Here is a 14,780-nt window from a genome sequence, read left to right on the forward strand (position 1 = left end):
AGCCAAAGAGTAACGAGAGAGATGTTTGCTTTGTGAGATAGCGCGCACCTGTTCTGCGTGCTGAGCACTCTCTGAGGCCTGCTCTCCTTCCTTACCACAGCTGGCCTTCATGAAAGGCCGTGCAGCTCCCTGTTCTCTGCCAGGCCCAGGCATTTCCCTCAGCCTTACCTTGCAGCCAGGCCCCGAGTTGGGCTGCAGGCTGGGGAGGGATCCCAACCAGTCCCTGCAGTGAGTCCGCCTCACAGGCCACCTTGTGTCTGTCCTGACACCAGTCCTGAGGATGTCTGCCTCATGGCTCTGTTAAGTGGTACCAAGTGATGGCAGCTAGAAGGGCTCTCCGGGAGAAAATCAGCTCTGGAGGCAGCATTTTGTGTCTTGCACGCAGGGTTTTATAGGATTACCTTTGTACCAGACCCACCATACGGTTCCCTCGCTGGAGAGGCCAACGTAGCTTATCTGTGGGATGAAAACATTACCACCATATTTCTATCACACAGGCGGCTGGCATAAAAAATCTTCACACACATTCATGTCATCGCAGTTCTGGCAAGCCTGCAAGACAGGCTGTTTCTCAGTGAGTTCTGTCTCTCCCTTCATGCTGCCTTCATCCCAGTGTTTGCTCTCAGTTTGGGCAGTGCATTTCCCTCCCACACCCCACAGGTGTGCATGCACTGGGGAACATCCCCCCGGTACCTCTGCAGTGCTCCAGGCGATGCCTTCATGCCCACAGCTCAGCAGCTCCTGCTGGCAGCAGTGCCCACCCATGGGAGGCATGCTCGCATTCTGAAAGCTACTGCCCCACTATTTGCACATGAGCTTAATAACTGACTTAAGAGATCTACAGATGCATTTCTTGGGCTGTTCCTGTTATATTTTTCTCTCTTGGCCTCAAGGCTCTTGTTTTCTGTAATTTCCTTTCTAAACTTCCCTGTAAGCCTAATCTCTTTTAACATGAGCATGTTAGTTTTGAAGCAGCCTGCATGTTTCCAGCCTCTCCTCCCTTACCTGCTGCATATTTCTTTTTCACCGTCCTCTCCCTACTTGTGTCGTTTGCAAAAACCTGCCTGTCCCCTCCCTCTCCCTCTTCACAGCTCCCACCATCTGTCTCTCTACAAACACAAAGCTGTAGGGGAAATGATTCACTCGGCTGCGAGCTCATTACTCACTCTCTCCCCATCATGGTTTCTGTCCTTGTAGGACGCTCTAACTAATGTAAAGATCAATGGATCCTGGGAACTGTTATTCAATTAAAAAAAAAAAAATGCCCCAGCAGTTAAATATATGGAGCTCTTTGTACTTCCTCAACACCGACTCTTTATTTTTCTCCCTCATTCTGCTATCATTGTTTTTCAGACGGGGATCATTGAAACAGAAGAATGGAAATGGTCGCTGGAGCATTTAGTGCAACCTTGTGTATCACATGATGCAGGAATTACTTAATGAAATTCCCTGGCCCAAACCAAGCAAATCTGTGGTAAATCTAGAGCACATATTTTAGGATGACAGCCAGAATGATGAAAGGAATTTACTACCCAGCCTTGCTAATCATTCTGAATGCTTAACTGCTCTCCCTAATATGCAGCTTTGTATGCAGCAAAACAAACACAGCCTCATTTCCTGCAGCTTTCTCCCCTCCGGCCTTGCCCACACTGCACACTCTGAAAGCCCCCTCCGAGCTGTGGCTGGGGCTGGTTGGTGAGGGGGGCACAGGGCTGAGCTCGCATTCCTGCTGGCTCTGGCAGGCCAGCACAGCACCGTCAGGACTAGGCGGAGGCCCACATCACACATTGCCTCTCCTCCAGGCCAGATTTGGGGATCTCCAGTACTCGCTATGTCCTTGAAACCTGTAGGCACGAAGTACATTGTGGGGGCCAACCGTGCCTGGGGGCACCCACCCCAGCACTGCTACCGGGCAAAGGGAGGGGTTGTCCCCGCTCTGCACTGTGCTCTGCAGCCTCACCTCCAGCGTTGGGTGCACATTGGGCGCTACGGTGTTAGAGAGACATAAAGCTAGTAGGAAACGTCTAAAGGAGGACGTAAAGATGGTGAAAAGTCTGAAGGGCAAAGTGTGGGGAGCAGCTGAGGTCCCTGGGTTTGCTCAGCGCAGAGCAGAGGAGCTGATGGGAGCCCTCACAGCGGCTGCAGCTCCTCACAGGGAGCGGAGGGGCAGCGCTGAGCTCTGCTCTCTGCGACAGCGACAGGGCCTGAGGGAACGGCATGGAGCTGTGTCACGGGAGGGTTAGCAAAACATTCTTTGCCAGAGGGCGGTGGGCATGGAACAGGCTGCCCAGGGCAATGGGCACGACCCCAGGCTGCCGGAGTTCAAAGAGCGCTGGGACAACGCTCACAGACATAGAGTTTGAATTTTGGGTGGTCCTGTGTGGAGCCAGGAGCTGGACTCGATGCTGCCTGTGGGTCCTTGCCTACTAAGGATATGCTATGATTCTGATTCTGTTCTATTCTGTATTTGTTTGAGCTTCCACCTATCAAATGTGGAAGGAATTGGATTTTGAGATCAGAAGCTGTTTGAGACAGGCTAATCCATAGGTGCTTTCTATGGATTAGCTTTCTACCAAACTGGAAATGGGAATACAAAGTATGTATTTTTGTCCTTTCAGCTTCTAGCTATTAGATCTAGTTTATATTTGCAGAGGGTAGCAAGACTCATCGTCATTCCATATTGAACGTGCGTGCCCTTGAGTTTATTGCCTGCTGGAACTTCCCTGGCCCAGTTGGTTCAACTTCTTCTGCCATGGTCTTGTTGCCAAATGACATCCTGCATTTCCAACCTCAAGTCCTTTACCCTGTCCTCCCCCAAACACATTCCTACAAAATGTATGTTTTGAGTCCCGAAATTATTTTTGAGTGTTCAAATACTTTAGATATGTACCTGAGACAGCCATACAGTAGTGGCAGATAAGCAGCAGCACTTCAAGAATGTTGCATTGTCTAGAACAGCACTTGGAATCTGAGCATAAAATTGTGCAGCACTCTGAGTGACCCTAAATGCCAATGTTTAGATAACCAAGTCCCCCTCTTCCCCCTCCCTCTGTATTCACTTTGTTGACCTTTTAAGAAGGATTTCTGTCATAGTTTTAGAAAGTTATTTTCTTAATTGGAAACTTAGCTTTTCATTTTATCACATGGAAAAAATGGGACACCCCACTCTCCCATATGTAGATAGCAAGAAGTGCTGCTGCATAATAGAAGTTCATTGTGCCTTGTCAGAAAACTGCCAGCATGCTAGGTATGAGTGTCTTTCAGTTGCTGGGCTATGGGATTTCTCTCTAGAAACTGGGGAGAAGCACAGCAAATACCACAATGAAAATAATAAGATCTGACAACACTGGATCCACCCTTCTCCTAGTTCTCTTAGGCAGCTGTAACTCTTTATGCAAAAGGAAAATCCATGAGGGTATCTGCAACAGTGCTGTAATTGTTCCTCATGAGCACCATGAAGCACATCCTGTATTGACATACCACACTAGCACGATCCTCATGGCAAGCTAATTAAATATTTTGGGCGATGTAACAGGAGTATCAGCTTCTGGTTAATTTACTTTTTGGAGAACTAAACACATTTACTTTGTCATGAAGCTGTATTTGGGCCACTCTGTAACAAACAATAAAGTGGATCTTGGAAAGAGCCTGTATTGCACAGGCATGGAGTGCTCTGCACCAGAGCAGGAGGTTCTTGTATGCCTATTCTAACAATAACGGCTGCGGGATTTCAAGCCAACAGGGTCCACTGTTATCTCAGCAAGGTTAAAGCAGTTAAGAGAAGAACCCTCACCAAAGTAGTGCTTATGTTCTCTGCAAAAACACGCTCAGACTTTAGCAGATGTGAAGCTGCTGAGCCTTCTCGGTTGCCAGCACCCCACAGCTCTCCAACATCTTTGATTATTTTATTGTTCCGTACTGCATACAAGTTGTAGGAGTCAATGTTATTTCTCTTAACAACCGCTGGTTTCCAAATGGCAATTGTTCTTTGACATGCTCTGTTTCAAATAAGGGATGAAGAGCAGTAATGAAGCTAAAGGCCCACTATAAAAGTACTTCAGCATTCCATGGTACTGACTGCACACGCAGTAATACATTTAGTTGTCCTTTTGTGGACTGTTGCTGTAACATGCTGAAGGTGTTAGGGACTGTGCTGTGAGGAAATGGAACTCCAGAGGCTTCAGATCCAAGAGTCCTCTAATTGAAGAGTGTGTCTCTGTGCAAGACAGTCTAAGTAAAACTTGCATTACTCAAACAGTTACCGTTCCTTGTCGTTCCCAGCAACAGTAAAAACTTGACGCAACGTATAAAATAGCCTTACAAAAGGCAAATATATTTAATAGTGCATTTACAAATTAACTGTCCGATAATGCTGTACAAGGCAGGGATATAAATAAAGAGTACCTGAGCAAAAAGGAGGATGTAATTTTTATTTTACATTATTGCAACATTTTTTCTAGTATCTGTTTGCTGTATCGACTAGTAAAGGGATATGTTAAAAACAGATGTTAAGATAAAGTTGGGCATTCGTTCCATTTGCAGCTTTTTTAAAAACCTAGGAGAGAAGAGTTCTGCCCCATCAGTTTCAGAAATAGATGTTTAACGTGGTGGAGAACAAGCTGAGCCTGAGCTACCCAAGATAACCAATTCCTTAAGCAGAAGCAGTGTCTTCTGTCATCAGAAAGAGCCATCTGGAAGAGTGCTGGCTCCCTGCCAAAAGCAACCCTTTAACAACTGCTTCTCGTGCACTTTAAGAGATAATGTTCATAATGGCACAACCTGGAGCATTGGTAAAGGTCCTATTGGAGGAGCAACATATTCCTCCTCTCTCAGTAGCCGCAGGAGGATGTTCTTCTTGTTCTTTGGCCAGGTATAAATGTGAGTGTTCTGCAACCAGGTAGGCACGTGCTCCTGAAAAACAAGAAAAAAGTGAAATCCCATAAGCCCTCCTGAATCTGTACCAGATTTTGCAGATTCCATTACACTCCGCCAAGCAAGATTTCATTCTGTCTCTTCTAGACACTTTCTGTAACAACAAGAAATTTTAATTTGGCTTCAGAATTGTATTTGGGTTCCTAAATAAATGAACTCCGTACGATCTCACAGCTTGCCTGTCTCTCTTTCCTTACTGCCATCACGTTGGCTGGTTTCACCATATTTCAAAGGGATTCTGATCTCAGTGACAGGCTTCAAAGGGCTTCTGAAAATAAACACTGAGGAGAGAAGGGCACATTTAGGTGCCCCTACCAGGCTGCAGCCCATGTTTCTCCCTTAGCTGCCGAGGATCCACACTCTGTTCAACCCTAAGAATCCACAGGGAAGCCATCCCTGTGGTTTTCTTGAGTGCTGTCCCCTTGTGCTGCTTTGCCAAGCTTTCCTCTGGCTGAGTCCAGTGCTGAGTGCGAGGGGAGGCTAACACATCTCCACATGAGCAGGGCCAACCGCCCCACTCCCAGCATGTCACATGGGCTGGCCAGTGCCTGTTAGCATCATGGAGCTGGGATCACCATTGCCCCACATGGTGGTGGTAAGCTGAGGGAGAGTGGCAAGCTCAGCCTCCATGTTCTTGTGTCTTCATAGCTTGGGAGGTTTCCATACAAACATGTGGGTGTGGAGGTGAGGAGGGCTGTATTCTTATCCCTAATTAAAAGAGGGTCAAGCGCTGACCCTTTATCAAAACCAGCTCATGCCCACTGTGGTGATAAACATTTCTTTTAGGAGAGCCCTTGCTGGAGGCACCAGCAGGAAGCCAGAGCGAGCAAGCAGGTAAGGTTGGTTCACTGCAGGAGAGTTGGACCAGATAACCTTTAAAGGTCCCTACCAATTGTAAGGATTCTATCATTCTGTGATTCCAAGGTAAGCAACTAGCAGTGAAGGCATCTAGCACTTGCTCTCGGGACCCACTGTTTAGCAGGGCAGCATGTTCCCAAGCTGCGATAAAATACAGCACAGGTTTACCGAATGAGACCTCTACCTGCCTTCGATGAGAAACTACATTTTTTGGAGGAAGGAAATGACCCAGTCCATCTGGACTTCAGCAAAGCATGTGATGTAAGTCCACATGGGAAATCATTAGTTAAGCTTGGAAAGATGGAAATTAGTGTGAGAAATGGATGGTAAGTAAGAAGCTGGCAAGTGGGGACATAACAACAGAGGCACTCTATGCCCAGAGACGGGCTGCAGGCTGTCTGCCAGAGCTGGTCCTGCAGCCAATTGCATTGAGTGCCTTCCATAGTGGAGTTGGTGCAATAAGCACTGGCACTCATCAACCCAGGCAGTAATTTTAACATGTAGGAGGTGTGCAGGGGAGGTGTGTTATTTGGGTCCAGAAAGAGTGTAGAAAATTAGAAGGGGACTCTGTCAAGCTGTGGCTCTTCCCTCAGCATGTGACAGCAGCTGTTGTACCAGATCAGAGAGTAATGGGAAAAGGGTTATTGCCTTGCTTTAAATTCAGATCTGTATCTGTTAGCGGAGAGGAAATTCTGAACACTGCAGAAAGAGTGTTTGATAACTTTACGGATCAGTGTAACAGGAACAGGATAGAGTGTGTCAGTGCCAAGGGTAGGGTCATCCAATTCAGGGCTGTGTTGTGGAGCCTGCTTTGAGCCATGCCTCAGAGCAGCTCTGCTCACAGCTCTGCTCACAGCTCTGCCAGCAGCAGTCATCCTGGGCACTTGCAGCTGAGTGCAACAGGCAGTGCTGAGAAAACCAGGAAGGGACATTTGTGTTGGTTGGCTTGATGCAAGACCAGGTTTCCTCTATCAGTGTGTGACGGGAAGCTGGAAATGCCAGTTCCACCTTAACTGTGTGTCACGTTTTTTCCCCTCATTATTCAATTTCCTGATGAACATTCTTTGGCTCACACAGATCCTTTCCCGTTGGAGGTCGGCTAGCCTTCACATACCATCAGTGCTTTATGATGTACTTCAGATGAGATTAACTCAGCTAGTATCCACGTCCCCAAATGAAACCTCCCAAACTGCTTCTCTGCTCTTTCCCACTGCCAGCTACAATGGTACTTGAACACAAAGAGAAAAAGGGAGGGCAGAAAAGACAAAATGAATCATCTGATTCTATATATATATGTGGCATTTTTCACCCCTGGAATGGTGCAGGTTTTACAAACATTTGGTACCTAATCTCTGGATGCCTCTGTTACTGCAGTGTGTCCAAGCCCTCGGGGCTGCTGTGCCCACCACCTTGCTGTTCTCAGTCATGTTTCCACTAACCAGTGAGATGGGAGGCAGAGGTTCACCAAAGACGAACATGAGCAAGGAGACCAAGCCTGAACAGCAACAGAAAATGCTGCTCTACATAATTCAGCTGAGACAGGCAGCCCTGGAAAAGCTGAAGGGTGATGTGGAAAAGCTGTGGAGTGATAGGCAGGAAGGCTGCCTGGGAACTGCTACTTTGATAGCAGCAGCTGAATCAACCAGCCCTGGAAATTCCTTGTTCACTATCTGAGAGCTGCTGCTATACGCTAAATAGTTTTTTGACACATAAAGTTCAACCAAAACTAACAAAGTTTATTGTTCTTGTGTCTGCCTTGAGGCCCAAAGAAGGCTCTAGCACCCTGTGTGCCAATTGTCTCTGTGGCTCCAATGTTACTGTGCCAAGTTGCTGCAGGCTGCAGGGTCTGCTCACACAGCAGGCACTCCAGGAGCTCCTGAGGCCAGGAGCAGCCCTGCCCTTTGCCCCCAGGCTGACTGAAAATACCAAACCAGCCACTGCCTTTGGTCTGCTCAGTTCCCACCTGTCCCATTGCTGAGCTTTGCACAGTTAATGCAAGTAACAGACCAGCAATGTTTGTGAAGGAAGTGGAATGACATAAAATACCAGGGGTAATGCTCATTACAAAGAATCTCACAAACTCTTGGACGTGTTTTCAAACTTCTGAGCTTATATTACACTGAAATCCACAAGTGCTGTGGGATTTCACAGCCCTACACTCACTCAGTGATAATATTGCAGAAATGTTAGGATACAAACTCTGGGCATCCAAATGATTAAAGAGGATCTGAATTCCCTCCTCCAAAATGCAGCTGTACCTAGGGGTAACGTGACAGCTACCTAACAATGCACACAGTATTTAGTGATGAAAAGTGAGCAAGAATATCCATTACAAGTCCGAGGAAGAATGCCATTTCTCAATGATAACTGAAGCCATTTAGCTTTTCTGGCCCTGTAAAAATCCAGCAGGTTCTCTCAGCATGAGGAAGAAGGATAAGGGAACCTACTGCTTTATGAACTTCTTCCTCTCAAATGTATCAGTAAGAAGGCCAACAAAATTTCAAGTCCTAAAAAACCATATTGTTTGCCTTTGATGGGCCCATCAAAGTTCAAGCAATGGCCTAGCACTTTAATATTTATGATCCTCTTTATTTTTATATTCTCAACCCACCCTTTTCCAGATCCTCACTTCACATCAGCCATAAATCTCCCCCCATCCCACTCATCAGCATTACATCTGGACAAAATTATAAAAGGGTTAATACAAAAAGCATGCTTGCTGGATAGATGGTCTCTCTCCATTGAAATTCTTTCAATGCTCGAGACAATTTGAGTTTTAGTTACACATTCATCATCAGAAATACATTTTATGTACTGATTTATATTGCAAATGAAATGCTTTTATTCATGTGTACATAAAACTGTAAACTTCTCATGTAAAATACAGCTGGAATATTACCAGTGGGATATTACGAATCAAGAAAAGAAGGGTTTTTTTGTTTGTTTTTAGGGTTTCTTCTGGTGCACTGAGATCAAAATAACATGTGTCTAATGATCTGAAAAAAAAATTATATATATATATATATATATATATATATATATATATGCATGTATGTTACCTTTTTGGCATTTGGGAAAAGCACAGGGATGAATCTGAAGTTCATGCTCCCTTGTTGTATGAACTCAATCTGCATCTACAACAGAACAAATTGCCAGATTTACTGTGATGAAGGTTGTGTTGCACTGTCTTTGCATGCAGCTGAATCCTATGCGTAAAAACATTCGTTGCTTACTTAAACTGCTCTTATGTGATCTGATCTAATGCTGGTGGATTCTGGTATCAGGTTTTTTTTGGCCACTTAATCTGATTCTTCTTTACTACAGGATACAGGAAAGGAAAGAATACAGGAAAGATCTGTCAACATTTGAGCATTTACTTCTGTGGTATGAAATAATTGTGGTTTTAGCTGCAGTTTCAGTCCCATGAAATCCCTCTAGAACCAATAAAGCTTAGCTTTATTATTAAAGCCTTCAGCTTCGCTGTTCACTGTCTGTGTTCAAGCTAGGCCCCAGCCTGTCCCCTGTGTCCCAGTTCCCTGTCTGAGCTGGGGCTTGGCCTGTCCCCATATCCCCAGGACACTGGCAAAATGAGGCACAGACTCCCAGGAGCAGTGAGAAGAGCACAATTCTGCTACGAATTCATCTGTTGGTGCCAGTTTCTGAGATGCTGAACTGCAGGATTAAACTGGGAGATGGGCCTGGAGTGAGAAAGGAGGGAAACTGCAGACCCAAGGAGAAAGGATGAATTGCTTGGCTCAGTTCTGAGCTCTATCCCAATGCAGATTGCTGAGATGATAGGTCCCACGTCCTGCAGCTGTCCCCTATTACTCTGTGTCACCAGGGCCTTCCCTCTGCAGCTCTGACCTTCCTTTGCCTCGCAATCCCATGTTTCAGCCAGCGTTAGTGCTGCCCCAGAGAAGACCCCAGTTACAGGATGGCTGGAGTGATATGAAGTGATAGGGACAGGTTCACAGGGGGGAAGGCCAGGCAGCATTAGATAAGGTTGTGCCCAGGGCTGTATGGCAGGGCAGTGTGGGTTCGAGAAGGTGAAAGAAGAAAAAAACATGGAACAAAAAAGAATATGGAAGAATGAGATGTGCGTGTTTAATAGGATTTTTCTTTCTTGAACCTCTTAGCAGATGTTAATGAGCATACGGAGCTGATGAGAGGGAGGATTAATGAATTCCAAAGGGGGGTGTTTAACTATGGGGATTAGTGAAAACAAAGCAAAGAACCTGCCATTTGGAGACAGATTTGTCTTTTCAGAGGAAGAGAGGGAGTCTTTGTAAAGCAGCAAATGCATGTCCTTGCTTACCATCCTGTGGATGTATTTAGTATGTAAGCCGTGTTCATCCCTGTCCAGCTGGGACTCAGCCCCTTCCACATCCTGTTTGTATTTTGGACTGATTGCTATGATTATCATCACCGTCTTCTGTTAGGGAGAAAAGCACTTTTATGAAATTGGGAAATGCAGTGTGTTTGGTGGAGGCAGATCGGAAATCTGCCAGTTTGTGTTTTAAGTGATCTTTATGTTCTTGGCGAACGTGAGAGGATCTCATTCATTCTGGCAGGAAATGCAGGAGAACTCAGACACTCGTTCTCCTCTTTATTTCTTGAGACCGCATAATATAGAAAAACCAAATGGCAGGAGATATATTAGCAGCTTCCAGCTTCCAGTTGGAATCCTGTAATAAAAAGCTCCTTTTTATCAGCGCAGAGTGCATATGTACATACACAGGAAAGTTATCTTCTCATGTTTTCCAACAGCTCATGTAAAAGTGCATCTTTTTAACCATGGCTTTCTGTACATAAAGACGCTGAAGGCAGCTGTCTGTGGAAACTGCACCTGGGGCCTTCAGTAACAGGAACTCTTCTTGCCTGTCCCTCAGTGGTGAGGTGTGCAGAGCTGGGCTGTGGCCTGCACAGGCTTAGGGGTACCTGGCAGCACCATCCCTCCGTGCTGTGAGCCGAAAGCAGTGCTCCTCGCCTATGCTGTGACCTGTTCAGTCCCAGGCCCCCACTGATCTCAAGTTTCCACTGAGGGTCTGTCCTTCCTATCTGGGAAATCTCTCTCTTCCCTAATGGTGGGCCAGTGAAGAGGTTCAGCAGATGAAAGCCTCCTACTTTTGTTTACCTAGGGCCTGTCTTTTATCCCAGCCACATCAGGCTTTGTAAGGTTTCCAAGTATGCGGCTCCCAGTCAGCCTGGCACCTAATTAACTCTTTCCTTCTGTGCAATATCAAGGGAATTTGCCCCACCACAGGGTCAAAAACAGTAAAGAGCCATTATCCCTCATACTGACTTAACATACTCCAGAATTACTTTTGCTTCTGCCTGACGTGCATGTAAGCACTTACAGATGTTGAGGGTTTGCAGAGACATTCCCGGGTGCACACACCCCCTGCTTGTGCCCTAACAGTCCTTCCTTGCTCGTGTGTGTGAAGGTTTAGAAGCTGGAAACTGCCTCTACAGTCAGAGCAGGAAAACAGACATCTCTGGGGCGGGGGGGGGGGGGGTTGAGGGAGACAGCCAGAGGAGGAGGAACCATACAAGGCAGGGGGAATTGCTCTCTGCGCATCCCAGTTTCTCCTACTGACTGTGCAGGAGTCCCATGGGAATTCTGCCAGTTTGTTTTTTAAGTGTTAACGATGTTCTTGGCAAAACCAAATTCACTGTGGTGTCTAGTTTCAATACCTCAATTATACATGGTGAGTTCATGCCTAATCTGTCCTGGCAATGATCCCAAAACGCATGGCTGCATTGCCACAGCAGAGGCCCCAGGCTGGCTGTGCACGCAGTAGGCACCATGCCTGCATGGTAATGTATTTGAGCTAAGGTGTTCTGCTGGAACTCCTAAAGAGAAACAGCGCTGGGCTGGGAAGATTGAGTGTCTCTGCTCAGGCTGGGGAGAACCTAGCACTTTGTCGTCTTGTTCCCAGGCCATGGAGAACTGCCTGGAGTGAGTTAGAGGCCTGGTGGCTTCCCAGCAATGGATGAACCAAAGGAAGCCGCATATATTGTGACATCAAGTCACAAAACAAGTGATTTGTGTCCAGCTTTTTTGTGTTTCTGGAGTACTGTGTCCAGGTCTGGAGCCCCCAGTACAAGCAAGACAGGGAACTGTTGGAGAGGGTCCAAAGGAGAGACACAAAGATGATCAGAGAACTGGAGCACCTCTCCTATGAAGACAGGCTGAGGGAGCTGGGCTTGTTCAGCCTGGAGAAAAGAAGGCTGCGGGGTGACCTCACTGCAGCCTTTCAGTACCTAAAGGGAGCCTACAAACAGGAGGGGAATCAACTCTTTGAAAGGGTAGATAACAGCAGGACAAGGGGAAATGGTTTTATGTTGAGGGAGGGAAGATTTAGGTTGGATGTCAGGATGTTCTTTACTATGAGAGTGGTGAGGTGCTGGAACAGGCTGCTCAGAGAGGTTGTGGATGTCCCGTCCCTGGAGGTGTTCAAGGCCAGACTGGATGGGGCCCTTGGCAGCCTGGTCTAGTATTAAATGGGGAGGTTGGTGGCCCTGCATTTGGCAGGGGGTTTGGAGATTCATCATCCTTGAGGTCCCTTCCAACCCTGGCTATTCTGTGATTCTGTGTGACTCAGCTGTGCTGGTGTAGTGGGCCTACCTGGCTTGATCCTAAAGGAGATGTGCACTTGCTGCACCTCTGAACTTCCAAAGCTGCTGTGAGGGACTGTGCTGGCAACAATGTAAATTTTATTGCTTACATTGACATGAAATGATGAGAGCAAAACTATCATTCGACTAACAGAATACCAATGTCCAGTTTACATATGAGATGGTTGATTCAGAAGAACTCTCCCATGTTTTAGATAACAGAAGCTACAGGTGAGAAGCAGCATGAACATTAGCCATACTGTGCAGCCTGGGATGAAATACAGAAACGATTTTAACCATGCACGGGTGAAACACTATTTAAATATGAGACAGAGGAACAATTTATCCAATAGCAGCTTCAGTATAATGGCCAGCACTGGAATTTGATAGGAATGCCAGGATTAGCACTTAATTTCTTAAAGACAAAGCTTTGGGACCATGAGAAGCAGAAGTGAGTGAGATCTGCTTATGCCCTCAATCACAGGCCTCCATCATTTCAGTAAAAGCAGGGAAGGGCAGAGTGGGATTTTGCATTTTAATTCAGCTCCTGCTACTATTACAATAATTCAACCATGTTCCTCAGGTCATCTCAGCTGTCAACAAGGTTGAATTGCTGTTACATACATCACCTAGGTAGCGTTCCATCCACTTTATGATGTCAATACCTCGTACTGTGTCCTCAAATATATCGATCTGCAAGAGAATGAAAGTCTGTGGTGAGCATTCTTTTGCTTTCCTCCCCATTTGGTGGCACTGAAAAAGTTCCCAGGTGCCTGTTTCTTCCCCTAGTTTCCAAAAGCCATGCCTACTTTCCTTAGGAAAGAAACATCACATGCATACAAACACACACACACACACATGCATGTATAACATCTCCCCTTTTCTGTGCAGTCCAGAACTGTGCAAGCCCCCTCACTCTCAACACTTTTGCATACTGGAACAAGCAATAACCTCGGTTGGTATACATTAGATATTGAAAATGTATGAACTAGATTTTTTTTTCTCTCTGTAAATATCTCATGAAAGTGGACAGCTTCCCACCTTCTCTTATCTGCATAGTTGCAAAGCTCCACTATTTTTTGGCTGCAAGGGTATATACTGTCAAGTTTTAACTTCATACTGCATTACGTTTTCAGAATGTGTGCAGGGAAGTCAGCCAGGTCACTGACACTGAATGCAGGAATCCAGGCTTTAGGCTGAGCAGAGAGATGGAGGACTTCCTAGCACTGAATATGACCATCATTGCTCTCTTCCCTGAACACTCAGCCCAGGAACTGGAAGTCAATGACTGTGACCAATGGAGTAATTATTAACTTCTCCAAGCTTGTGACAGAAGAATTATGTTCCACTTCAAGGGTGGGTTTTTCTTCCCGACATATTTGTTTCTTGGCTTTGGGGCCATTTTGCTGTATTTATTTTTCTGTAGCATGCACCAAGAACTGCCTGTCCAATAGGGGTGCTATTAATGAGCCTTCTGCCCCATACCTCCATGATGCCCAGAGCTTTCTTATGAATTGGCTATAGTACAAAACTGCTGGAGAGAAATACAATTTCAGTCTCCGGAAAAATTCTTTGATTCACAAAAATAAATAAGCATGGGCAAAACCCCCACTGAGTTTCATTCAGTTTAATGATAGCCACTTGCTTAAACGCTTTCCTGAATTGAAGCCAGAGTGAAGGTTGAGGGGTCAGATAGCATATGTGCTTGAAATAGGAAAATATGAATCAACATTTTGATGAATGCCGAATACGAGAGCCTCTACGGGATCTCTCCTTTGAGGGGGTAGTTATGAAGAAGCAAACTCATGAGAGGTTAAATGAAAATCTGGACCGTTTATGGGATCAGACAGTAGGACACAGATCTTTTCAGGCAGTGATTTTTGAATCCCTTTTAGAAGTATAACAAAGCAAAGAAACCACGAGATGGACTGTTTCATTAAGCCGTGTGAAATACACCAATTTTAGACCTGTTTTCAGAGGAAAGGTATTCACATCTGAAGAACCAACAATGTAATAGCATCTCAGAAAAGACACTAGGATGGGATGAACGTGAAAACTGACCTTTTCTAATATTGGTATTTCAGATCAAATATGAGACAATGTTAATGAAATAGCTCACAAAAAGACCTCCTGTTATTGCCCATCTGGTGTCACTAAATGGAATTTTCCAGGGTCATTATTAAAAGACATTTCAAAGTATAGAATTCAGTTAAAACACGAGCAAATGAAATGGCAAATCATTGTTACAACTTATGGCCAGCTCCTTCCATTTGCAGCCTCCTTAATCTGCAAAATACAATAATAAACAGAAAAGCATTTAAATGGAACATGTGTGCCCTCTGCTTTTTTAAAAAATGCCTCTTTTCTTCCCT

General features: G+C 45.6%; 1 protein-coding gene across 2 annotated transcripts in view; it reads right to left on the minus strand.

The window, feature by feature from the left end:
* Positions 1-651: 651 nt before the first annotated feature.
* Positions 652-14,780, minus strand: part of TRAF3IP2 (TRAF3 interacting protein 2) — a 30,646-nt gene continuing 16,517 nt past the window's right edge. Inside the window, exons 7-10 of one of the 2 annotated variants that reach the window (XM_048935536.1) lie at positions 13,033-13,101; positions 10,106-10,222; positions 8,850-8,924; positions 652-4,911 (exon numbers count right to left, since the gene is read on the minus strand). In XM_048935536.1, the coding sequence (XP_048791493.1) occupies positions 4,765-4,911; positions 8,850-8,924; positions 10,106-10,222; positions 13,033-13,101 (408 nt within the window). In that variant the 3' untranslated portion in view covers positions 652-4,764. The other variant, XM_048935537.1, reaches the window with a different exon arrangement.

Source organism: Lagopus muta, chromosome 2 (assembly GCF_023343835.1).
Source record: "Lagopus muta isolate bLagMut1 chromosome 2, bLagMut1 primary, whole genome shotgun sequence".
In the NCBI taxonomy this organism is placed as follows: domain Eukaryota; kingdom Metazoa; phylum Chordata; class Aves; order Galliformes; family Phasianidae; genus Lagopus; species Lagopus muta.